Source organism: Lycorma delicatula, chromosome 8 (assembly GCF_047948215.1).
Source record: "Lycorma delicatula isolate Av1 chromosome 8, ASM4794821v1, whole genome shotgun sequence".
Taxonomy (NCBI): domain Eukaryota; kingdom Metazoa; phylum Arthropoda; class Insecta; order Hemiptera; family Fulgoridae; genus Lycorma; species Lycorma delicatula.
Window position 1 is genome coordinate 103,804,616 of NC_134462.1, and position 25,755 is coordinate 103,830,370.

Consider the following 25,755-nt stretch of genomic DNA (forward strand, 5'->3'; position numbering starts at 1 on the left):
CAAATTTGAAGAAAATCGGTTCGGTCAGTCCTGAGATATAAGATCAAAAGCAGTGCGACGCACGTAAATACATATATACATTCATACATACATATGACTTTGTGGTCTAGATGAACTAGTTGAACCCAAAAACGTAAAGATTTTGAAAAAACCAGATATCCCATGTTTGATATAATCACCATACTTTCCCCTTTAATGTAACTATTCTAGCTGTACTCTTTCGTCGAGAAAGCAAAAGGGACAACTTTAAATTTATTTATTTATCTTTATAAATTATATACGAGGGTTATTTATTTTTCAAGGTTCGATCGGTCACGAAATTAAAACCACAGTGAAAATAAAAAAAATTATATTTGTAACAAGTACTTAACATAGTTACGCTATTTCTCTACATAGTCGCCACTCCGATTTAGACATTTGTCGTAGCGTGGTACCAACTTTCCAATACTACCATCGTCATAGAACGGAGCCGCCTGTGTTTTCAGCTATGTTTCTACGCCGGTCGGCAGCTCGATGTCTGTGCCAAAATGTTGTTCTCCTAGCCAGCGTTTCATGTGAGCAAAGAGGTGAAAATCGGATGGAGCCAAGTCCAGGCTGTATGGTGGGTGATCAAAAACTTCCCAACGAAAACGCTGCAGGAGCTTCTTTATTACAGCTGCAGTGTGCGGCCGAGCATTGTCATGGAGAAAGACAATGCCTGATGACAACGTTCCTCTCCGCTTATTCTGAATCGCCCTTCGTAGACGTTGAAGAGTCACGCAGTGATGGTCGTGCCACGTTCCATGAATTCCACCAAGAGAACTCCATTCCGGTCCCAGAACACAGTAGCCATACGCTTTCTGTTGGAGAAGGTTGGCTTGAACTTCTTTGATTTACTGGGAAAATGAGAATGCATCCACCGTTTGGATTGTTCTTTTGTTTCTTCAGTTTCGAAATGGACCCTTGTCTCGTCCCCTGTGACAATTTTGTTCAAAAAATCTTCTCCTTCATTGTGGTAGCGCTGGAGAAACGTTAGGGAGGCGTCCGTTCTCATTGTTTTGTGATGGTCGGACAGCATCTTGGGAACCCATCTCGCACGCAGTTTGCGGTACTGAAGTCTCTCACTCACAACGGTGTAGAGAGCTGACCTTGAAATTTCAGGAAACGAATCACTCAATACAAAAATTGTGAACCGACGATTTTCTCGAATCCACTCATTGTGCCTCATCCACTCGCTCAACGAGATCATCGGTTGACACTCGCTTCCTTCTCTGACCGCCTGCATCATGAACATCAGCATGTCCGGCTTTAAAGTTCCTGCACCATTGTCGCACTTTGCTGTCACTCATTGAAGTTTCACCGTACACATTACTTATTCGTCGATAAATTTCAGCCTCATTACACCTCTCAGCCTGAAGAAATCGAATTACCGCACGCCCTTCACACTTGGCGGAAGATGCTATTGTTGTAGACATGTTTACGTGCTAGCTGCGTGTTCAGAACTAAACTATGTGACGCGGCGTGATTGAAGGCCATATTAGAGACGCTGCGCAACACATATGCGCAAAGGTTCATCCGATTTTTGCACGGGTTTTTATTTCGCGACAAATCGGACCTTCAAAAAAAAAATAACCTTCGTATATATAATGATTTTGACCCACCAATGAAAAGAGCCGAAAAAAACTTTACTGGAAGATGTAGTCCACACATATGATCTGGAACTTTTTTGGAGGTATACGGCTAACCATCAGAGATAGTGTTATGCGATAGTATAAAGTCATTTTTATGCTATTTCCCATAGTTTGCGAGATAAATGGCCTGGAATATAAATATTCCACGAATATTGTAGGACCTCCAAAAACGTCTAATTCATATAACACTATCTCTGATGACTAGCCGTATGAAATTCAAAACAGGTCTCCAATGTAAAATTTTTTTCTCTTTTCATTTTGGGGTAAAAAATAGGTCATTCCACTTGAAAATATCGTGTTAACCTTTAAATAAGGTCAAGTTCAAGGTCAAATCCACCACCATGAGGTGTCCCTCTACAATCTCAGTAACTTTTGTTAGGTAATTTTAATTTTATTGTGCGTAGTTTACGAGGAAATCGCCTGGAGCGATTAAAATGAAACACTATATATATAAACTAGCAAAATCGGCAAGTATTCGTTCATAATATTTCTTATAAACAATAAATCAGAATTCTTTTGTTATATTGTCGCGTGTACGCGGCTTGATCAGAATATTGAGAGATTAACAATAGAAAATGTTTATATAATTACAACCAGAATAATAATAACAGACAACAAAAGATCTTACAATAATATTTAGGATAATGACTATAATGGCAACATTAGTAAAAAATAATAATATTAAATGTCAATACCAAACAAATAATCATAAATGCTTATAATAAGAGTAATAATAATAATCAGAGATTATATACAAAACAGAATTTAAAGTACTCGTCAGGATTTATTCATAGGTAGATAAATAAAATGGAAAGGCAGAATTCATTCCAATTGACAAAAGACATTAGCATAACCGCTAGTCTTAACACTAGTTTTATATTAACAACAACAAATAAGACGAGTACAAAATCCTTGCACTGCCAACACGTTTGTTGTTCACAAATAAAACTACCCTAACAGTTTTTGAATGAGATTTAGTACATTATCTCTTTCACTTATAGTCTCACAGTAACTCACTAAACCATTTCATGTTTTCGTATTCTGGAGTTATTCGTGGCGTCACCTTAGTTGCATCGAACCTTTCCTTTCTTTTTCCTGTTTAGCCTCCGGTAATTACCTTTCAGATAATACTTCTGAGGATGATATGTAAGAGTACAGTCTTATATGTATTGTACAGTCTCAGTTCGACCATTCCTGAGATGTGTGGTTAATTGAAACCCAACCACCAAGGAACACCAGTACCCACGATCTAGTATTCAAATCCGTGTACAAAATAACTGACTTTACTAGGACTTGAACGCTGGAACTCTCGACTTCCAAATCATCTGACTTGTGAAGACGCGTTCACCATTAGACCAACCCGGTGGGTATAGTTACACCGAACCTGCACACGAAATTCTCTCCTTCACTGACCTCCTCGAAGAATAAACATCTCGCAGATTGACATCGCAGACTCTCCTCGCGGAACTGACTTTTAATCCGTCTTCCCCGGAGAATTTATACTCCTATCTTCTTTACCTACCGGACCGGACCTAACTCGAAGTGTGAGAATGATCGACCGCTTTCTTATTTTCTCATGAAATTCCAAACTTTGGTCCGGTAACTTTTCTCACGGAACGACATCTGTTTAGTGTGTCAATGGGCAGTATTACAAAAGACGATTGTTAAACGGATCTTTAAAAAAAAGGGTTTCTTTTAGTTCCTTTCTGTATTCCTCCCATTATTATATTTTCTACTATTTTCTTCTTAATTGGTAGAAATCCGTTACTCACGTCCGTTATACCGGTCTTATTACAACATATATTTATTTCTGCTCTAATCAATATTTTCCTTTCGTGCAAAATGTTGGAGTAAGGTTCTCTTTTTTTTATACATGGAATAGATAACAAAAACTTCCACTCTTTATATAATTTATAAAATGTGCTTTTTTGGTGATGAATTAACACAGAAGCTTTGAAGCTTGTACTTGGAATTTAAAAATGAAATTTTGTAGCGTATGAAAAATATCATCTTTGACTATGGTAGAAACCCGGGACCTCCGGATGAAAGACGTTACTACTCCGCCACTCTAGGTAAAGTAATAATATCTGATTATAGTTGACGGATATATTAATCTCTGACTAAAGTTTTCGTTTAGTTTCATTCGTTTTATCGAGGCAATCTTCTGTGGGGAGATTAACTAATGGGTGAAAAGAAACTAATCTGTGTGTGCACGCGTGTGTGTGAAAGAGAGAGAGAAAGAGGGAGAGAGAGAGTGTGTGTGTGTGTGTGTGTGTGTGTATATATATGTGGGTGTGTGTTCAAAATCTTGTGTAATAATCTATTTAATTATGCAACAATTGCTTTAAACCGATTATCATAATTTTTTACGTAACGAAGTACTTTAAACTGAATAAAATTACTTTTTTAGATAATTAACCTACTCGTACATTTTAGGTGTAAAAGTTTGTTAAACATGTTTTAAAAGGAAGCTAAATAGTTCAAACTGAGAACAGGTTTTTTAAGGGCCACGGTGTTCTCTTCTAACCTTTATAATTTCCTAACACTCATAAATGCCCAAATTAAAACCGTTTTAGAAATTTTTAAAACAACTACTATTTCTTTACTTAAATTTATCTATTTAAAGTAATTTATTACTCGTCAGAATTTAAAAAACTCAGCTGATGCGCGTAATGGAAATAAATTAAACAACCAATACGATTGGATTTTTCCAACTTACGACATACTTCTGTGAAATACTATCCCTTGTGCTATTAACGTGCCAACAATACTTCAGGTAATACTTCTGTACATCAGTGTGTTTACGCTTTATAAACTTTGATCTATCATAATAATAGAGGACAAATTCATACACACTATTTATAATTATTAATTGTATAGACTCCTGAAACTGTCAACTTAATTCAAAATGACAGTCCTGCATGCTCGTAATTGGTGCGTAGTTTGGGCTCTGGACTGTCAACAATATAAATTTGATATACTTATAAAGAAAATTATGTCCATCAAATTATTGCGATTAGTGGTCCAAGGGTCTGGACCATTTTAAAAAAATCGTTGTGTAAAAAATTTTTTCACACAAAATTAAAAAATATCTTTGTGTTTATATTTAATAGACGAACAGACAGACATAAATTTTTATAATGTATATAAAATTAGACCGATTAAAAATCATTAATGATGTTATTATGTACATATATTGGTTTTTCGCGCTTGATAAAAGTATTTTTGTTTATCGCGCTTTAGCCTATAGCATTGTTAAATTTTTTTTCATTATGATAAACTTTTAAAAATTTCTATAACTAATTTAGTTAAAAATAAAATTTACCGATAAGTAAGAAATTTTCTCGATAAATTTAAAGGGCAAATATCTTTAAAAAGATTTAGAATGTGTGAGATATATGTATCTGAATCGGCAAAATGTTTAAATAGTTACAAAGTTCATTAATTTAGGCTTAATTACTTTCACTTACATCAAATAAATTAAACTTCTTAAATATGTTGTTCTTCAATAATCATTGTTTTCATTCTTTTAGCTACTAATTTTTTTTTTTAATCTCCGAGACCACCGTTAAATATTGCTTCAGAGATTAGATGAATGACAAGTAGCATGTGAAAATGCCATGTCTGACCGGGATTCAAACCCGGGGCCTCCGGATGAAAGGCCGAGACATTACTCCTAACGCCACGGAGGCGGTATCCCAACCCCGTAGGGAAAAGACACCCACCCTAGCACACCATCCCCTCAGTTCCAAGGCCTAAGGGGCTTTACCGGAGGTCATCTTTAGACCCTCTAACTGATTACATCTCACAGTCATCAGCCAGGCCTCGGTCGGGATGCCACCGATGAAAATGTCTCGGCAGACATTTGCATCAGTAAAATACAAATCAAATTTCGCCTTCACGTAGGCCTCAAACGGATATCTTCACATCCAACTTATAATAATTCCCTCAAACTAACTGACCGAAACCGCGCGCCTAGTCCAGATTTGACAGCACCGTTCGTAACTGTGAATGCCTCAGAAAACGAACGAGTTTAAAGTTGCTACACATACCGATCAAAATTGTATCTTACGCAACATAGAAATTCAGACCTACACCCAAATAAGTCGACCAATTTAGGTCACCTAACAAGGAGAACGTAACCTCATTCCGGTCCGCGCAGGAACCGGGGACAAACCCCTCACCACCACTCGGTCCCATCATGGTGTCTCGTGTGGCATTACCAATTCACAGTCAGGACCACCACCGGCGGAGGGAAGCCGCGCTACCGGTCGCACGGATTAACATACCCCGGCGGCACGGTCACCACCACCAGCGGGAGCCGCAAAACGAATCACAAACAATACCGATATAACCGTGGCACAATGCCAGTGCGCCTACCTTCAACCAATCCAATGCCTAAGCCGGAACCCTAGCCACCCGGGATATTAAGGAAGCGGTACCCAAAAAAGGGCGCTTGCCACTTGCATGGCATACGGATTCATGTTGCCTTACGGCAGCGTGGGTGAGTAGGGTATGGCTATCAAGCAATACTCAGCCCGAAATTTTTGAACACGTGGGGCAGTTGGTTGCCTACAAGCCATTTATGCTCTTAATAAAATCATACTTAACCTAAAATTTTACTTCCCCTTGCAGAAATAAAAATATTAAAATTTTATTAAAATCGGTTAAATCTATTTTGAAAAATTCATATATTTGATTTCACATATTTCAAAATTGTAAATAAATAATATTAATTTTTAATAAATGAAAATAAATTGCTTTTAAGTTATTAAAAAAATACACTGCGATGTGTACATTATTATTATTATATGTGTATAATGATAAACATCTTAAATTTTATAAAAATCTAGAAAATAGAATTTTCTAGATTTCGCTTTGAAATTTTCTGAATTATTAGTTGCGGCTATCATTCGCTTTATAATTGAATATTTTTTAATCTTCCTAATGATATTATTTCAGTTTTGTGTGTGTGTGTGTATATATATATATATATGTGTGTGTGTGTGTGTGTGTGTGTGCGAATATAATAACTAGCGTTCCCCGTCGCGGCTTCACCCGCGATATCAATGCGGCTTCAACCACAATATTTTTTTAATAGAAAATTTATTTATTTATTTATAAATAAAAATTATTTAATCAAGAATATTATTTTTATAGTTTCACTAAATACTGTTTAAACGGAAATAAAAATTTGTATTAAAAATATAGAAGGAATATACGATAAACAACGAATTGATGCCGAACGTTTAAATAAAGAAAAACACAAAAAAGGAAGATAAGAAAATTGAACAATCTTGTTAGACCAATCCATCTTATTAATGAATTAAAAAATACAGTATAAACTGATAAAAAAAACTTAATAAAGGTAAAGAAAAAATTGTATTATAATCCCCAATCTAGTATCCCCGTCGCGGCTTCGCTCGTACAATATGGTTACTTCCCTTTGGTGGTCAGGGGATATTAGCGTAGCTCGCTTCGCTTACCCTTCCCGTCTAGCCAGAGGGCTCTGCCCCTTGGACCCCGCTATGTTCATTAATCTCATGCTTGTGAGGATTTTTTTTTTGGCTTCAGTCATTTGACTGGTTTGATGCAGCTCTCCAAGATTCCCTATCTAGTGCTAGTCGTTTCATTTCAGTATACCCTCTACATCCTACATCCCTAACAATTTGTTTTACATATTCCAAACGTGACCTGCCTACACAATTTTTCCCTTCTGCCTGTCCTTCCAATATAAAAGCGACTATTCCATGATGCCTTAGTATGTGGCCTATAAGTCTGTCTCTTCTTTTAACTATATTTTTCCAAATGCTTCTTTCTTCATCTATTTGCCGCAATACCTCTTCATTTGTCACTTTATCCACCTATCTGATTTTTAACATTCTCTATAGCACCACATTTCAAAAGCTTCTAATCTTTTCTTCTCAGATACTCCGATCGTCCAAGTTTCACTTCCATATAAAGCGACACTCCAAACATACACTTTCAAATATGTTTTTCTGACATTTAAATTAATTTTTGATGTAAACAAATTATATTTCTTACTGAAAGCTCGTTTAGCTTGTGCTATTCGGCATTTTATATCGCTCCTGCTTCGTCCATCTTTAGTAATTCTACTTCCCAAATAACAAAATTCTTCTACCTCCATAATCTTTTCTCCTCCTATTTTCACATTCAGTGGTCCATCTTTGTTATTTCTACTACGTTTCATTCCTTTTGTTTTGTTCTTGTTTATTTTCATGCGATAGTTCTTGCGTAGGACTTCATCTATGCCGTTCATTGTTTCTTCTAAATCCTTTTTACTCTCGGCTAGAATTACTATATCATCAGCAAATCGTAGCATCTTTATCCTTTTTACCTTGTACTGTTACTCCGAATCTAAATTGTTCTTTAACATCATTAACTGCTAGTTCCATGTAAAGATTAAAAAGTAACGGAGATATGGAACATCCTTGTCCGACTCCCTTTCTTATAAGGCTTCTTTCTTATGTTCTTCAATTATTACTGTTGCTGTTTGGTTCCTGTACATGTTAGCAATTGTTCTTCTATCTCTGTATTTGAACCCTAACTTTTTTTAAATGCTGAACATTTTATTCCAGTCTACGTTATCGAAAGCCTTTTCTAGGTCTATAAACGCCAAGTATGTTGGTTTGTTTTTCTTTAATCTTCCTTCTACTATTAATCTGAGGCCTAAAATTGCTTCCCTTGTCCCTATACTTTTCCTGAAACCAAATTGGTCTTCTCCTAATACTTCCTCCACTCTCCTCTCAATTCTTCTGTATAGAATTCTAGTTAAGATTTTTGATGCATGACTAGTTAAACTAATTGTTCTGTATTCTTCACATTTATCTGCCTCTGCTTTCTTTGGTATCATTACTATAACACTTTTTTTGAAGTCTGACGGAAATTCCCCTTTTTCATAAATATTACACACCAGTTTGTATAATATATCAATCGCTTCCTCACCTGCACAGCGCAGTAATTCTACAGGTATTCCGTCTATTCCAGGAGCCTTTCTGCCATTTAAATCTTTTAATGCTCTCTTAAATTCAGATCTCAGTATTGTTTCCCCCATTTCATCCTCCTCAACTTCCTCTTCTTCCTCTATAACACCATTTTCTAATTCATTTCCTCCGTATAACTCTTCGATATATTCCACCCATCTATCGACTTTACCTTTCGTATTATATATTGGTGTACCATCTTTGTTTAACACATTATTAGATTTTAATTTATGTACCCCAAAATTTTGTGAGGATACTAATGATAAATAAAAATTAAAGGCTGTTTAATTTATAAAAAATATCAGTGTGTTGTAATTTCTTCAGAACAGCAGTTTGGTTAGCACATGACCCGAAACTTTGAGTGATCTAAGAATATGGGTTTCAAAGTAGACGGTCTTCATCTTAAAAATATTCCTTATAACTGGTTAAATTAAAAAATGTATTTTTCCCGGTTCTTTACGTTACCCGACAAACACCACTAGGAGGAACCGTACTTCTCTCTTTTTTTTAAAATTTTTTAATTACATTTATTTTATGTGTTTTAGTGAAGTAACTGGAGGCAGGTGAAGCCAGTCGCATCTCACACAATGTAACAGTTAATTGGTTGAGCCGCCGCGCCGTACACCGTCGCACTCCTTAAAAAACCGAAATTTAAAAAAACCCGAAAATAGTTTTTAAATAATTAATCTGAAGAATATTTGCAACCCTCAGACTAGTGAATATCTCGTTTAATATAGTCGGAGTCGGAAATAGGGAAAATTTGCAATCATTGCAAAAAATCTTTTTACTTCTCTTCACTCCTTTCAAGGTCGATTTTCGACCTTGAAATTGGTTTTTAGATATTTACATGAAAATTATACACACCAAAAATCAAGTTGATATCTTCATTTTTTACCGAAAATTTAAAAAAAATGCCGGTTTCAAAAAAAAATTCAAACCCATTAATCCTTTAAACTCGGAATTCCCCAAAAAATATAAATTTAGATATTCATCACGTAATTCATCGGTAATAAGTGGCAAAGTTAACGAACTATGTTTACAGTTCTAAACACGACCTAACCTAACAGTGAAATGGAAACGAGGAAAAATAAAATAAGCGTGAAATATTATATTTTAGTTCAGTTAGATTTGTAATAAAGAATACTTTTAAAACGTACCTCGAATTTTGTTAGACACCGTTTTTTTTTCATTTGATGAACCGCGGAACTCGATATGTCATTTTATTAATTTTTTTAACGTACCTTTACGAATCGCGCCGCTAGATAGCAGTACTTGATAATACTAAGTAGCGTACAGAAACTTGATAACGTACTTGAAATAATAAAATTTAAAAGATAATATGCTACAGCTTGTTTTAATAGTGTATGCTTTTATGAAAATAAAAGTACTGAAGATAAAACAATTTTTTAATTCCCATCACTTCTTTAAAAAAAAAATAAAAAATAAAAGTATTAGGTTACAAGAGATTATATGGTTTTATTAAAAAATGAATAAATAAAACATAAATAAATTCGTTTAGTAAAATCGAATTTAACAATAAAAATCGAGGGTTACATTTACAAAGTAATAAGTGCAATAATACATCACGGATTTTCGATTCGTAAAGATCATTATACTAGTTTTATTAAAAAAGGAAAAATATGGTATGAAGTGAATGATATGACTATCAACAAAAACAGTTGGCCGTGAAATTCAATTTGTTTGTTCTAAGGCAATAGATTTTAATATTAAATCGATAAGATAAAAATCAGTAATTCGTAAAAAAAAAAGAATAATCTAACAAAACGCACTGATATCCAAAAAAAAATTACAGTGAAATTGTAAACCGTACGGTAAGAGCCTCGCAGGTATCATTTCTTCCGCTATAAAAAAAAATTTCTGTAATATAAATAAAACTGTTTATGACAAAACGATAATAACATCAAAAAAGTTAAGACACTACATTTCTATTATCAAACTCAGAATTTTCTTTAAAAAAAAATACATGTTAATAGACAATAGATATACAGTAAGAGATAATAAATAAAGTTTAAGTGTTCCATATAATAAGCAAAAAAAAAAAAAATTGTTATAAAACTCTAACCGGCTCGATTTCATTTATTAAACAACGAATAATCATAAGAATTGTATTGTTTCTGTAAATTTGATATGTACTGCATATAAATGAAATTGGGCCGGTAAGAGTTTTGTAACAAATTTGTCTAATTATATGGAACGCTTAAACATTGTTTATTATCTATTATTGTATACCTATTAACATGTATTTTTTTTTAAACAAAATTCTAAATTAATAACAGATTTTGATAATAGAAATGTGTAGTGTCTTACCTTTTTGACATCAGTATCGTTTTGTTAAAAACAGTTTTAATCCTTTAAAAGATTTTAAAACGGGTTTTTTTTGTTAAAACCCCGTTAATCCTTTAAACTCGGAATTTCAAAAAATATAGTTTTTAGATATTCACATGAAGATTACTCACACAAAAAATAAAGTTGATATTTTCATTTGTTACCGAGAAATTAAAATAGTAGTAGATTTTATTATTACTTAATTTTAACCCTTAATCTGGGAATTTCTAAAAAAAATTTTAGTATGCACTTACATCGTAGGAAAAAACATGTGTACAAATCTTCATCAATTTACCTTCAGTAGTTTTTGCTGGGGGTTAATGAATCAGTAAGTCAGAACAAATTGTTTACAGGTACAGATAATATTAACTTATTGTGAAATTAAGTGCGATAATAAACAAAGGGAAATTATTGACAAAGAGGGAAATTTTATATTAAAAAGGGAACTTTTAAACGTATACTTCTATTACTATGTTAGTGAAATGGCTAACGGCATGCCGGAATCATCGGTGTCTACGGATTCGTCCGTAGAGCCGAAACGTAGTATTAATGATGGTAATAATTATTCCTTAGAAACTTTAGAAAACCCTTTCAAAAAAAATCCAGAAGATTACTCTATAAGACAAAATTCTTTTGATCAGAATTTTCCTGTTTCATTAAATACCGACTCTAGTGATGATTATAATAATATTCTTGGTGGTATATACGGGCCTATCAATGTCGATAATGCCGTAGATGTGACTATTGGTGGGAAAATGTCTGTGACAGGTGATATTACAGTGAACCAGATTATTTATCCGAACGGAACAATTACACAAGATTCTACAAATTCGAACTGGAGCGATGTGTTGTCTTCGTGTAAAAGTGGTGATATATCGTATCCAAATGGGATTACTTCTCAACCTGTTCTTCATGTAACAACTACAAGTAAGCTGACGTTTGTTTTTTTTCTATATAGTATATTTAAATGACCTAATTATAAATGACCTAGGAAGCTATCCTTCCTACAGCCCGACAAACCTTTTAAATATATCTGATTAAAACTCTACAATAATAATTTACTGAAAGGATTAGACGGGCTACTTAGTTATTTGTTTGATTTTTGTAAAGAAGTTTTTTATGAATTCGGCTTGATATTTTTTTCTAGGACTTATACATTTTTTACGGTAAAAATGTTAAGGATATTTATTGGAATCTATGTTTACATGTTTAAATTATTTGTATAGCTATTTATCATTCTTACTACGATCAGATTACGTAGGATATTTTCAGTGCTCAGTATTTTATGATTTAGCGGTATTATGTTGTTACATGGATATTCTCACAATTAATTTATAATTAGATTTGAATGTTGACATATCAGTTTAATTATCACTTGTTCTACTATTAACGGTTCTAAGTTAGACCTGAGTTACATAATAACCTTACAGGATATTATATGTTGTGAGTCAGTTTTAGACTTAAAATTAGCCAGTGCCGTTAATTGTCTTTTTCCCCCCTCTTTTTTCTTAAATATACACTACCCCCTACCCATGGTGATAGTGTTTCAGTTTGAATATAGGGCGAGTGAAAATTATAAAAATTAAATCTAATCATAAAACTACGACTATCTAACCTTACTTATGTTTAGGAATTATTCAGTTGAGTAAAAATATGTTTTAATTTAAAAATTGCTTTTATCTTTTTATTAAAAAAATCTTCTATCATGACAGGAACCAATGGATATAGTAATTTTTTCATGTACATTACCCATAAATAATATTTACATTCAAATAATGTTATTTTATGGACTTCCACAATCCTATTTGTTCAATTTCTTGTATTGTTATTAATAATTATAAGTGTCTTAAATTTCTTTTAATATATATCGTTCTACAATTATTTTATAAATAATTAATAAAGAAATACCATTAATTTTTAAATAAATTAATCTGTTATTCGGATTGATATGTAATAATATTTCATAATTCATGTCAACAATGGGTAGATAAATATGTTACTCCATGGATAAAAAATAGAAACTGTTCCAATATTTTCCTGAATGAATCAAGGGAAACCATGATCAGACCATTACGGATATACATTGAATTATAAAATAATAAATCGGTGTGATTAAAATATATACTATTTATTTAAAATATAAACATATAAATTAATATTAATGTAAATACATGAAGATATTACATACAAATACATAAAATAATTCACAATTCATTAGGCGTTAATTAAAATTATTAAAGCACATTTATTTACTTATTCATTGAACGGGATATTTCTGCAAAAGGAAATTAATTAATTTTATTTTAAATGACTTGGTTAATAATTGGTAATTTTATTTTAAATTATTCGATAACTTATTAAAAATGGCAAACAATTGTATATATTTAAAAGATTTTCTTATGTTTCATATTTTTTTAAATTTTATTTTAATAATTACATTAATTGTTATTCAATTGTAATTTTCTTGAGGTTTTAAAAATTCCTTTCTAAAAAAATCAAAATTATAAAAAGTAATGCTATAAATAGGGAAATTTTTCAAATTAGAAATACCTAATTGTTTTCAAATATTTCTTTTATTTAATGATAATTATTTAAATGTGAAAGTTGTATTTTTCTTGGTTTCTTATTTGTTACTAAAATCAAAATGACATCGATATTGTATGTAAAATACTGTTGATTTCGGTATCGGTTTCGTTATAAATTACAAATTTTTAATATGGAAATTTGAATCCCTTCTCCTTTTATAACAAAAGAAAAGATTTGAAAAAAAGATTCGATTTTCTGTTGAATTCATCAGAAATGGTCCTATTAATAATTTAATTTGACCTTATGGATCGCGTTACCACCTTTATTTCATGTTAAATTGTTTCTCTTTTTCTAATATTCCTTCATAATCTGTCTATGCCGTTTCTTTCTTTTTCACGACCACTGGATCTTAATTCATTGTTTCTTTTTTTTATTATTTTGGTTTGGGAATTTCCCAATTATTGTATATTTTTCTTAAAACTTTTCCTATATTGGATTTCCTCTTCAGAAATCAATTTTTCTCTCAATTCTTAATTGATTTTTAAAACGGAGTTAATTTAGTTTTTCTGTTTTAAAAGAATTCAAATATTTTCTTATATTTAAATAAAATGATAAATATTTTTAATTAAGTTGTGTGTGTGTAAGCCGTACATAAGAAACAACCCACAGTTGTAGAACTGTCCTGGAACGTGGCTAACAGCTGTGTTGTCAGTATTTTTTCTTATCGAATCGGAAAATTTTCTGGTTTTTCGTTGTAAATTTCGGTTCGGAAAGGATCACCATTTTTTCCAAGCCATTTTTTCTCCTAAATATTTAAATTTTTCAAATGTTTGAAAAAATTACGAAAATTTTTGAATATTTGAAAACATGATCCAGTAACTCGGTTCATTTTCTTTGGTCACTCATTTCATTTTCCTAATCTTTACGTTGCTGTTTTTTTTTTAACCTCCGGGACCACCGTTAAGTATTGCTCTTCAGAGGTTAGATGAATGATTTGTAGCGTGTGTGAAAATGCCGTGCCTGACCTGGATTTGAACCCAGGAATACCGGATAAAAGGCCGGCCGAGACGCTACCACTCACGGCTGCTATCTGTTTAACTAGTGAACAATAAGCAACCACTCTCCTCCACTACGGCTCAATGAGATGAGGATCATATGTATGTCATGTACGAGTGAATGAAGTGTAGTCTTGTACAGACTCTGGCCGACGATTCCAGAGTTGTATGGTTAATTGAACACCAATCGCCAAAGTACACCGGTATCGTCTGCCCAGTATTCAAATCCTTATAAAAGCAACTTATTTTCACTAGAATTTTAACCTCAGTGCCTTTGACTTCAAAATTCAACTGTTAACTGATTTACGACGACGCGTTAACCACTAGACCCGGTGGACTAATATTTGTCATGAGTTTAGTTTTCCTGTCAAATGAAGATTTTTAAACTAGTTTTTACCAATATTTCTTTCAGAAGGTTACGTTTGTACGAACTCGATGTTTTTAATTAGGACTGCCAAATCATTTGCGGAAGCTAAACTCAACAAAACACTTTGTGTTTTGTTCCTACAATTTGGAACGGATTTCCAATTCTTCTAATTGAAGATTCCAAAGTTTAATTATTTTTTTTATACCTTGTTAAAGAGAATGTGTAACATTTCACCCGTTCTCTGGTATTTGATATAAGATTTTTTTTATTTTTACTTTTTTTACGAAAAATCTCTATTTCATTTATTTTTATTTTAGTTATATGAATTAAATGTCTAAAAACTTATTCTAAGAAGCGTAAAAATTTAAATGAAAGAAATTGTGAAACAATATATGTATATATTTTTTTATCTATCTGCACGTCCATCTGTGTACTAATTACGCTATAAGTAATTTGAATGCTAACAAAAGAGTCCGTGATAAATGTTAGTTACGTTACTTAAGTTAAGTTTAAATGTTACTTAAGATTATTATGTTAAAATAAATTAACTTTACGTAACTGAAAATAAGACAACATTGTCGATTATCTTCTTTTATTTTTAATGTTTACTCTAAAATATGTTTCTTCGTAAATGAATTTTCTTTACTACGGCGTAATTTATTGAACCAGTAAAACGTTGGTTTATAACATATCTAATATTTTAATATTATTATTATTTTTATTTTTGATGTAATACAAATTCTACTTTATAGTTAACGTTAAGTAAAAAATTGAATAATTTTCTTTTTACAGCTTATTACTGTACGTATCGGCTACATAATGCACTGATAAACAAGGTCATATGTATTCTTATACAGACCGATCGTTTGAAAAATTACTTGTTTTATTCTTATTAATTGCGTACAGTCTAGTTGAAAATATCATATCGGTTAATTTTACTGAAATATTTAATTACCGTTTATAAATTTAATTCTTATCTCTTAAACGATTTCTTTGTTGCTTTTTGTTATGTAAATTTCATCAGCTGCCTAACTTTTATGTAAATTTTTATACGTATACATAATCCAATTGTATTAATATTGTATCATCTAATAAAATTGTATACGAAAATCCCATGCTATTCAAAGCATATAGTTTGCGTTGAATAGATATTACACTTACATTTCCAACTGTTGTATCTAATACAGAAAAACAAACAAAAAGCTATTATATTAAAAACGTAACTATTGTGAGAATTTATAATAATTAATATGTTAAACACATTTATTTTTTATAATCACTCTACTTATTTATTACTACTAGCCTGCAATAGAAAATAGCAGCGGCTTTTTTAGCAGTTTTTGAAAAATAATTTTGAATTCAGATATCCTACATAAAAGGGGCAGAATGTGTGCTATAAAGCTATTTACTAATTTTTTTGTTCACACATTTTTTCTGTAATTTTATTTTATCCACAATTTATAAATTTTTAATCACGCAGATCGTTTTTTATCAGACCGTCAAATTTTGATTTATAATAATTTATTTTTCTGTAATCATTTTTTGTTTACTAAACAATATTGTAACGAACAGTTTACAATTAATATTGTAAAGTTTTTCTAATCCTTTATGATTCAGATGTAGTTGTTTTACTAAAAAAATTTCCATTTTCAGTGTAAGCGTCTTGAAAATAATCGTTAAAGTGCGTATTAAAAACGCTATATTTTCTTTACGAGTACACCCGCTCTATCTCTAGACCGATCACAATTTTTACTTTCTTGTACGAAGTAAAGGGAAATATTGTGATCGCAAAATTGTGATCGCAATTGTGATCGACTGGACCAAAAGAGTTCAAAAAATCCCAAAATTCAAAACATTTTTATTTTGGAGTTTTTCTTAACTGCAGTAATATTGTGAGCTTTTTAACGATATATCATAAGAGATACTTCTTTTCATTGGTTACAGAGTTATAGCCAAATAAAAGTTTAATTAATGAAATATATGAATCTTGTGGGAAGGCTCATCGGTTCGAATCATATTTCATCTCTTTTTTTTAACTTTTTTTTTTTTTTAATTTAAATATATTGATTTATTAATAATTATTAATCTCTCATTGTAAAAAGTTTTACGATGAATAATAATAATTCAATATAAACAACAACAAAAATTATCAGACGTTTTTAATGAAATAAAATGTTATGTATTTTTCATTTAAAAAAAAATTGTAAATGCAATTCAATAGGCGTACAAGGAAGTCATGTGTTGTCCACATCAGATTTTTTTTTTAAACAAAAGGTATATTCCTAAAGAGTTTATTTATTTTTAGTTGAATTTAATTTAGTTACATCAATTTTCTCAAAATTAATCTCTTCATAATTTTTTACAGTGTACACCATATACACTCTAATAATAGTATATTACAGTACAATAGTGTATTACAGTGTATAATTTACATATACAGAAATACACAAAATACAGAAAGTGTATAAATTTTGACTCAATTTTATTTGGTATTACTATAGTTCCCTTTAAAAGTAATGAAGAAACAGTCTCGAAATTCAGTTTTTTCAGGTCAAAGAGCACAATATACGACCAATTTTGTCCCCTGTTATATTTGGCTCAAGAATTTCAGTATTGATGTAATTTACCACAAATCAGGGGAAAATGTTTAGCTAGCCGCCTGTTGCAAAACAAAGCGTTTCTGACATGTATCAACATGAAATTTGTTTGTTTTTAATAGTGGAACATTTTTTGAAATTATTTCCGGTAAATATACAATGTTAATAAAATACTGAACCCTTAAATAACTTTCCAACCGTTATTAAAAATGGAAAAATGAAATTTAGTAGATGCTCTTATCACAAAAAAAATTTTCGGTGATGATTACCATACCCAGTACCCAGTAGAGTAATTCATAACTTTTAAATGTAAACAATAGGATGTGATATATCATTTTAAAGGGCATTAAAAACGTATGGCTTCAACAAACATAGTCGAAGTGGGGGTCATTTAATATTTTTCCCAGCTAATTTCAAAAGTGGTCTACAGTACACTATATATAAATAAAGTAGTGGTCTCTTATCAAAAAATGAAAATACATGGAGCATTTGGTAAATTTTTTTTTTTACTGTTTGATTGTTGAGAGAAGTTATTTAATAGGCAGTGTAGACCACTTATGAAACTAACTGTGAAAAAAATTGTATTTTTCTATGTTTAACAGTTGGAAAAGTTATTTAAAGGTTCCCATACTTTATGAACGCTCTATATATATATATATATATATATATATATGGTTAACTCGTTGCAAATCAGTTGTTTAACAGCTAATTTTCGAAAACGAAGGTTCTGAGGTTCAAATCCTAGTAAAAGTTAGTTGCTTTTATACGGATTTGAATACCAGGCATTGGATACCGGTGTACTTTGATGGTTGGGGTTCAATTAACCACACATCTGAGGAATGGTCGGCCTGAGATTGTACAAGACTACACCTCATTTACGTGTCATACATATCATCCTCATCTCATTGTGATGAAGGGAGGGTTGCTTAATGTTCACTAGTTGAGCAGATTGTACCGTACACATTAGGAAAATAAAATTTCATATATATATTATATATACATGTAATTTCTTTATAATTTCCTGTGATTATTCAAACTAAATTAAAAGTAATTATGTATATTATTTTTTTAATAAGAAGAAGAATCATCGTTGCACGCAATGCGTAACGACCTTGAAATATAAATATAGAATAAAAATATAAATGTAAAATATGAATTATTACTTTGTTTTACAACAAAAATGCATCTAATTAAAAATTTAATCTCGTTTTAAAGACTTGTTAATAATCTTGAATACCAATTAATTAATTATTTCTTGTGTTAATCCTTGTAATTAATACAACATGTTGAATGCATAGTCTTCCATCATATTTTAGGCTGATATTAATTAAAAGAATTTATTTGTGTTGCACTTAGTAAAAAATAATTTTCTGTTATAAGTTACATTTGTTAATTACGTTTTACGATCGTGTTATATTACCACTAATTTTTTGAGTACGAATCGCGGTTCAAAATCAAAAGAGTAGATGAGTTATAAATAACAATTGGCAACACTGATTGGTTCGTGTATGCGCAGTAGCTTGAAATGATCGTTGGGAATGTAACCGTTACATTGCCGTCAGTTCATTATTGTTGCTTTTGCGAAACGGTGTGGTAATAATAAATCCCACCAGTTGTAAAGTTCGATCAGCGATTAGATTTTTAAACGGAAGAGGACATAATGCTGCTGAAATTCACCGTCAATTGTGTGAAACGTATGCGCCTTCTGTAATGAGTGAAAGAATGGTATGCGTTTCAGAAAGGCTGTTCAGATGTTCACGACGAACAGATAACTGGCAGGCCTAATGTCCGGACTGATGATTCGTTGAACTTGTGAATGCATAAGTGAGAGAAAATTGTCGCTTTACGATTAGCAATCTTTCTCTAGAATTTACGGAAGTTTCAAAGACAACATTGTTGAGAACCGTGACTGATACTCTAGACCACCGTAAACTGTGTTCGAAACTGGGTGCCGAAAATGTTAAGTGTTCACAAAGATCACAGAATAACATCTGCGTGTGTTTTCTCGACCGCTTTAACCACGAGGGGGACGAATTTGTTTCCCGTATCGTCACTAGTGACGAAACATGAATTTCATACCTCAATGTTGAGACAAAACAACAAAAGTTCATGCAAAGACATCATTCCGGTTCACCTAAACCGGAAAAATTCATACAAGCGAAAGAAAATCACGGCAACTGTATTCTGGGACCAAAACGAAGTGCTTTTGATTGATTTCATGGGATCTGGAACAACCAACACATCACCATTTGTGAAACACATTCTAAACTGCTTCGTGCCAATCAAAACCTACGTTGCGAATGCTGAGATCAGGAATTGTTCTTCGTAGATAACGCACGTCCACACACGGCTGCATGCACAACAGAAACAATTCAAAAATTCAGATGGGAGATTTTTGATCATCCCCCTTACAGTCCTGATCTCGCGCCCAATGACTACACCTCAAAAACTGGGTAGCATCACAATGATTCGAGGAAAGTGAAGAGTTGAAAATCTAGATGGAAAAGTGGCTACGATTCCAGGCGGCGGAATTTCAGCAGTGAGTTTAAAGAAGTTTCATGATATCCAAAAGGATTTGGAACGAAATGGTGATTATATAGAAAATAAAGTAAATATGTAAGTATTTGAAACCATTAATAATTTTTTTATTTTTACAACTGTTCTCATTTTGTTACCAATCGGCTCTTACCTTTGAACCACGCCTCGTAATCTTAAAATTAGTCTCTCACTCTCTCTCTGTCTCTCTCTCTCTCTCTCTCTCTCTCTCTCTCTCTCTATATATATATATATATATATATATATATATATATATATATATATTATACCGTGAATTAGTGATTTGCTAATGGAGTTTTTGCATTAAAGTTCTAATATAAAGAGCATAGTTTTAAATAGGAGTTTTTTTTTTGTTTAACCTCCGGGACCACCGTTAGGTATTGCTTCAGAGAATGAGATGAATAATTTGCAGCGTGTATGAAATGCCATGCCTGACCGGGATTCGAACCCGGGACGTCAAGATGAAAGGCCGAGACGCTACCACTTGGCCACGGAGGCTGGTCATTAAATAGGAATTTAATTATATAAAATGAAACGGATTTAATAAAAATATCTCTTGTAATTGTAATATTTCGGATTTTAAAAAAATTGAGTTTTCTAAAACAAGTTCTAGAATTTTTTTCAAACAGAAAAATAATATCCTTTACTTATTGGATATAAAAAAAGAAATAATGATGTAAATTAAACTGGAGGCATTAATTGAAGTGTCATTAATAATTGAGGGTATGATGTCATTATGCTATGAATAAAATGTTTTTTACTAAAGTCAACATACGGCGACTTGTACGGGGAAAAATCATATTGTGGTCGATATAAAAATATCTTTTACATTCTACAATGTGTTGTATAATGTAAAATAAAAATATCATTCTATGACGAGTCTATCTTTTTTTCTTCAAAAAAATGCTGCATTGAAGATATAACTAATAAACGTTATGATCTGTTCATCGCATATATTTATGTTCTGTGATCGCACCAGGAAATCTTCATGTAGTACTGAATAAAGAAGCCTGTGTATATTGGCATAATGCAATTAAAGGCGCTATACATTACCCAACTTCTTTGGTCCAACAAATCAATCTGTTGGGTTCGAGAAATTGAAGGTAAGTTTATATATTGTAATTTTTTTGAAACAATTTCTACATAAGTTACAACACAATTCCTCAGTTATTATTTACTCTACTGAATGAACTTTCGTTGTTCCGTCGACTCTAAATTTCAAAATATTGTAATCTTCACTTAAGTCTCAAGAAAGAGACAAACAATTTGAGAAAATACTGGTTAAATCGGAAGAGATTCAGTCACCCATCCGAGTTAGTTGCAAGCGATTTCTAAGAATTGTAGTGAGCGTTTCAACGGATTACACATGATGCGACCATTTATTCAAAAACAAAATACAAAATTAAGAAAAACTGTGCTGAAGAACGGTTGATTGTAACCTACGTGTAATTTATTTATGTTTCCAAACATACTGTGGGAAGCTAACACTGAGAATGCCTGACCACCAGCCAATTATGGCTCCAAGCACTGTAAAATGGTGGACAGGTACTTGGTGGAATTCAACGACCTAGGCATGGCAGCGAATTATGTCCTTAACGATATAAATTTTACATTTATTGACTGGTCTCATATTTTATTATAGATCTGGTGCGGCTATCCAATTTAGTTGTAGTATATGACAAGTGGACTTGAGACACACAAGCGAGTGGTGTCTGGCACCGCGCTTACTCCGTTCACGCTGTTATGTTAGCTCTATTAGAGAACTACGTAGGGGACAGGTCGCTTAAACTGTTCGAGGCTCAGTAGCCCTTCGTGGCACAGACATTCGGTCTTATGCTTTAGGGCGACCGAATGGAATGGTGGCGGGAGAAATGCCAGTAAACCAAGTTATGTTTCCAAAAATTGCAAATTATGCCTTTAACACATTCATTCCATCATTTTCTGACGCTGTTGATGAACTTAAAACTAATTATACCTAAAACTAACAAAATTATAACATTTATATTAAAAAAATATTCAAAATAATTTCAAGAATGATGTTCCAACAATACTCGTATATGAAGGCCGGACAGTCGGTCCGACAACGATACTAACATCATCGAACATTAGGGAAAAACTGTGAGAGAATCCTGAAGTTGGTACATTTGTTTCTCTAATTACCGCTCTAACGTAGATACAATTAATTCGGTTGTACAACAAAGCATCATACACCATACTGTTTAACCGAATGGTTGGTCCGATTGTTCTTACTAAGTTCGGTAAGGTTGTTGGCCTTTATTCAGACATTTTATCAATGTACGATATAACATCCGCCTAGGACTGGCGGATGTTATATCGTATTGTCTTCTTTTATATGCCACGAATCAATGTTTCAAAAAATAGGAGGAATATTTTATCAAATGGAGACAAATTACTCGTTAATTTACTTAAATTAATTTCTGTAAATGTTTATCGCTGAACCATTTTGTAAATTATAACAGCAAGTAAAAAGACAATACTGTTTGTATCAGTTTCCCGTCTAGATAGTACTGTAGTAGAGCTATAGTGCTCTAGAGGGAAATTATTGTAATCGGTCCAATTTGGGCATATGCGGTTTTCACTGGATCTTGACGTTTTTACACCTAAGGAATCCAAGAAAAACCGGATGGAAATTTTCCGGACCAATTTTGACCAAACTTCGTCGGATTACTTTTATATACGAGGCATTGTTGCCATGCCATTAAATTTTCAACTTAAAAGGTCAGGAGGGTGAGGCTGTAGAGCAAGATCACCCTCAGTATCTCGAGATTTCGCGTAATTAAGGTCATATTTTTCTTAGGTACATTTATTAACGATTAAAAAATAACTATATTTGCAAAAAAATGTTCAAATCGCATTCCCACCCCAAAAATTGCTATTGTAGTCGTCTGCTATGTTGTGGGGTAAAAGGTGAGAGGTAAAATTAAATAAATGAATAATATTTAAAGTTTAAAAAAGTAACTAGGTCTGTCTGGGTCTCGAACTCGATCGCCCGGTCGACTCGGTACCTGGTGCGTTAAGTCTCGTTAGGTTACAAGCGAAATTTTTTACGTAAGTTGTGAAATTATATTAATTTAGTTAATGTCGACCATCGCCTGTAGTACCGCCACACTCGAGCGAATTAAATGCGGTAAACGGGTGCGCTTTAGTTAGATCATTGAATTAAATAAACAAAAATAATATTACATTTAAATAAAGTAATAATATTTTAAATTAAGTCCTGTGTGTATGTGTGTGTAAGCCGCGCAACAGAAACAATTCACAGTTGTAGAACTTTCCCGGAACGCGGCTATAGCCTTTTGTCGGGAAAGTCCTACAGTAGTGTTGTCACTTGTTTTTAATTCTTATCTGAAAACACCCTGCTAAAAATACTCGTTTTTTACCGTTTTATACCGTAAATACTGATTTTTTTTTTTTTTTTTTTTATGGGACCAATAATGGAATGGTCCATTCATTTGACTGTGAGAGAGTGCCTGGCTTATGTTCATGTATGAAAATTGAGGTGACAGTTTTTAAAAATCTATGAATGTAGTTTAAGTCAGCTGTGAATTAGAGAACGTATTGAATACAAAATGTACCTAAAATGGTGGGTTGACTGTAAATTTTGAGATTCTACGTGTCAAAATGAAAAAATATCCTGTGAAAAAAATGTCGATTTCACCTTCATTTACTCTTTGTCCAACAATTTGTGTTTGTTAATGAAAACTTTTTATCTCAAGATCGGATTGAGGAATTACATAATGAGAAACAATAATATTTTTTACACTCATTTATACCAACGTTTCCCAATAAATACAAAATTTACAATGTAAATAAGAACACGTTCATAAATTTCAAAATGGCAGCCATGTCAGTTTTTCAGTCCTTTATACCTCGGTAATCTTCAGTATTATGATATTACGATTTATTTGAAAAAAAAAAAATGTTAACATTTTATTGTGAACAAAATGACATCCTAATTTTTAAAATCGGTTGACAAATAACCAGCTTTTGACAGAAAATATATGACATAATTTTCTGCCAGTTTTCATCTCCTCTTCTATTAATATTGTACTCTACAGTGATTTTTTTTTATAGAAAAATTTATATTTTAGTAATTCATGATTTAGAGATGCTTTAAAAGTATTATATTATGCTTTAGTACGTTGATTCACAAACTTTATCGTCCACCGCCCACATTGAGAATCAAAATATTTTTAGCGCCCCCTAAAATTTTTAAACTTACCATCTGTTAAAAATAATAATTGCAATTGCTGTTTTTAAGATGCTCTCTTAAAAACAACAATTTTAATTTTAGAAAACAAGCTTTAATTTTTTTAGGCTCTCTAAGCCTCTTGGTTGCAAAGTTCAGTATTATCATATAAATAGTTTGAATACAATAATTTTTTATCATAAAATATAGGTATTTCTTTAATTTTAGTTTGAAGCATCAGGTTTCAAAACAACATTTTTGTCTTTTATATAAATCAGTCATTGCCTTCCTAGAGTGCCTGATCGCCCCCAATTTTCTATAGGTTTTCTACCGCCTCCGGAAGGTCTTGAGCGCTCACAAGAGGTAGTTATTCGTCTTTGAGAACGAATGCTTTAATACAATCTCGCATGTTTACGTCATCGCATGCTGGCGTGGGTTTATGATTGTTTAAAATTTACTCGGGCATAATTTAAGTTATATGTTTGAAATTTTTCTTTCAGCTCAGTTGTGTTGACAGTTAGTAAATTGTTCGTATTTACTTTGCTTTTTATGTTTTTATTGCTGAAATAGTTTTGTGTAACAGGCTTTAATATTCGTGATGAAAATTTAACCTTCGTTCTTAAAGTTAAGACTGCATTGTTTGAAGAATTTGTTTTATATTTCTCTATACATTTATATAATAGATTGAATTCAGGTATTAAGAAATTTGAGTGTTTTTAATAATAAATTGAAAAATAAAGTATACATTAAACAAGTCTGTTATGACAGCCATTAATGCACAAGTGCTTACTTAGCAAGTTGCGACACGGCCTTGGCGAGTGTCGTAACTTAGTGTGTATTAATGGCTATAATGGGTAGTTCGCATACCGTATTTTTTCCAAGGTGAGAAAATATTGGCATTATTGATTTAAATCAGTGATATAATGCATTGTTTACGGAATATTTTTTGTAATCTTTCTAAAAATGCATTAAACAATATATTTGTGAGGCAATATAAGTACTGCCTTTTCTTTAATATCGATCGGTATTAAAGGCATTTCTTCCTCAATATCCGACATAGTTAACAAAAGGATAGAAACTTACCTAATACCTTCAAATTAACCTGTTCTTGCTAATCACTAAATTTGATTAAAATAAAAGTAAAAATACTATTGATACATTAAACAATACCGCTTCTGATTGGTCACTGGTTGAAAGAGTAGGCTTTTGATTGGTTGAACATCTTCTTTTTTCGAACCCGGGACCTCGGGATGAAAGACTGAGACATTACCACTCGCGCCACGGAGGCAGATTGGCCTATATCATAATGAATATCTCTTTCATAGTGACCCTCATTATGATGCAAGTTCTAGCCGCGTAATTCAAACCTTATAATACAGCGTAGAAAAATGTTTTTTGTCATCGCTCTTCGATGATTTTTGTAG

At 32.1% G+C, this 25,755-nt stretch overlaps 1 protein-coding gene and 1 non-coding gene across 2 annotated transcripts in view; both read left to right on the forward strand.

Annotated features, from left to right (window-relative positions):
- Positions 1 to 6,115: 6,115 nt before the first annotated feature.
- LOC142329625 (U11 spliceosomal RNA) lies at positions 6,116 to 6,263 on the forward strand. The gene has a single exon (XR_012757539.1). It is a non-coding gene; the product is annotated as a U11 spliceosomal RNA (small nuclear RNA).
- Positions 6,264 to 11,502: 5,239 nt separating this feature from the next.
- Positions 11,503 to 25,755, forward strand: part of LOC142329504 (peptidoglycan-recognition protein LF-like) — a 106,115-nt gene continuing 91,862 nt past the window's right edge. The window contains exon 1 of the mRNA XM_075374179.1: positions 11,503 to 11,947. Coding sequence (XP_075230294.1) covers positions 11,503 to 11,947 — 445 coding nt within the window. The remainder of the gene's footprint in view (positions 11,948 to 25,755) is intronic.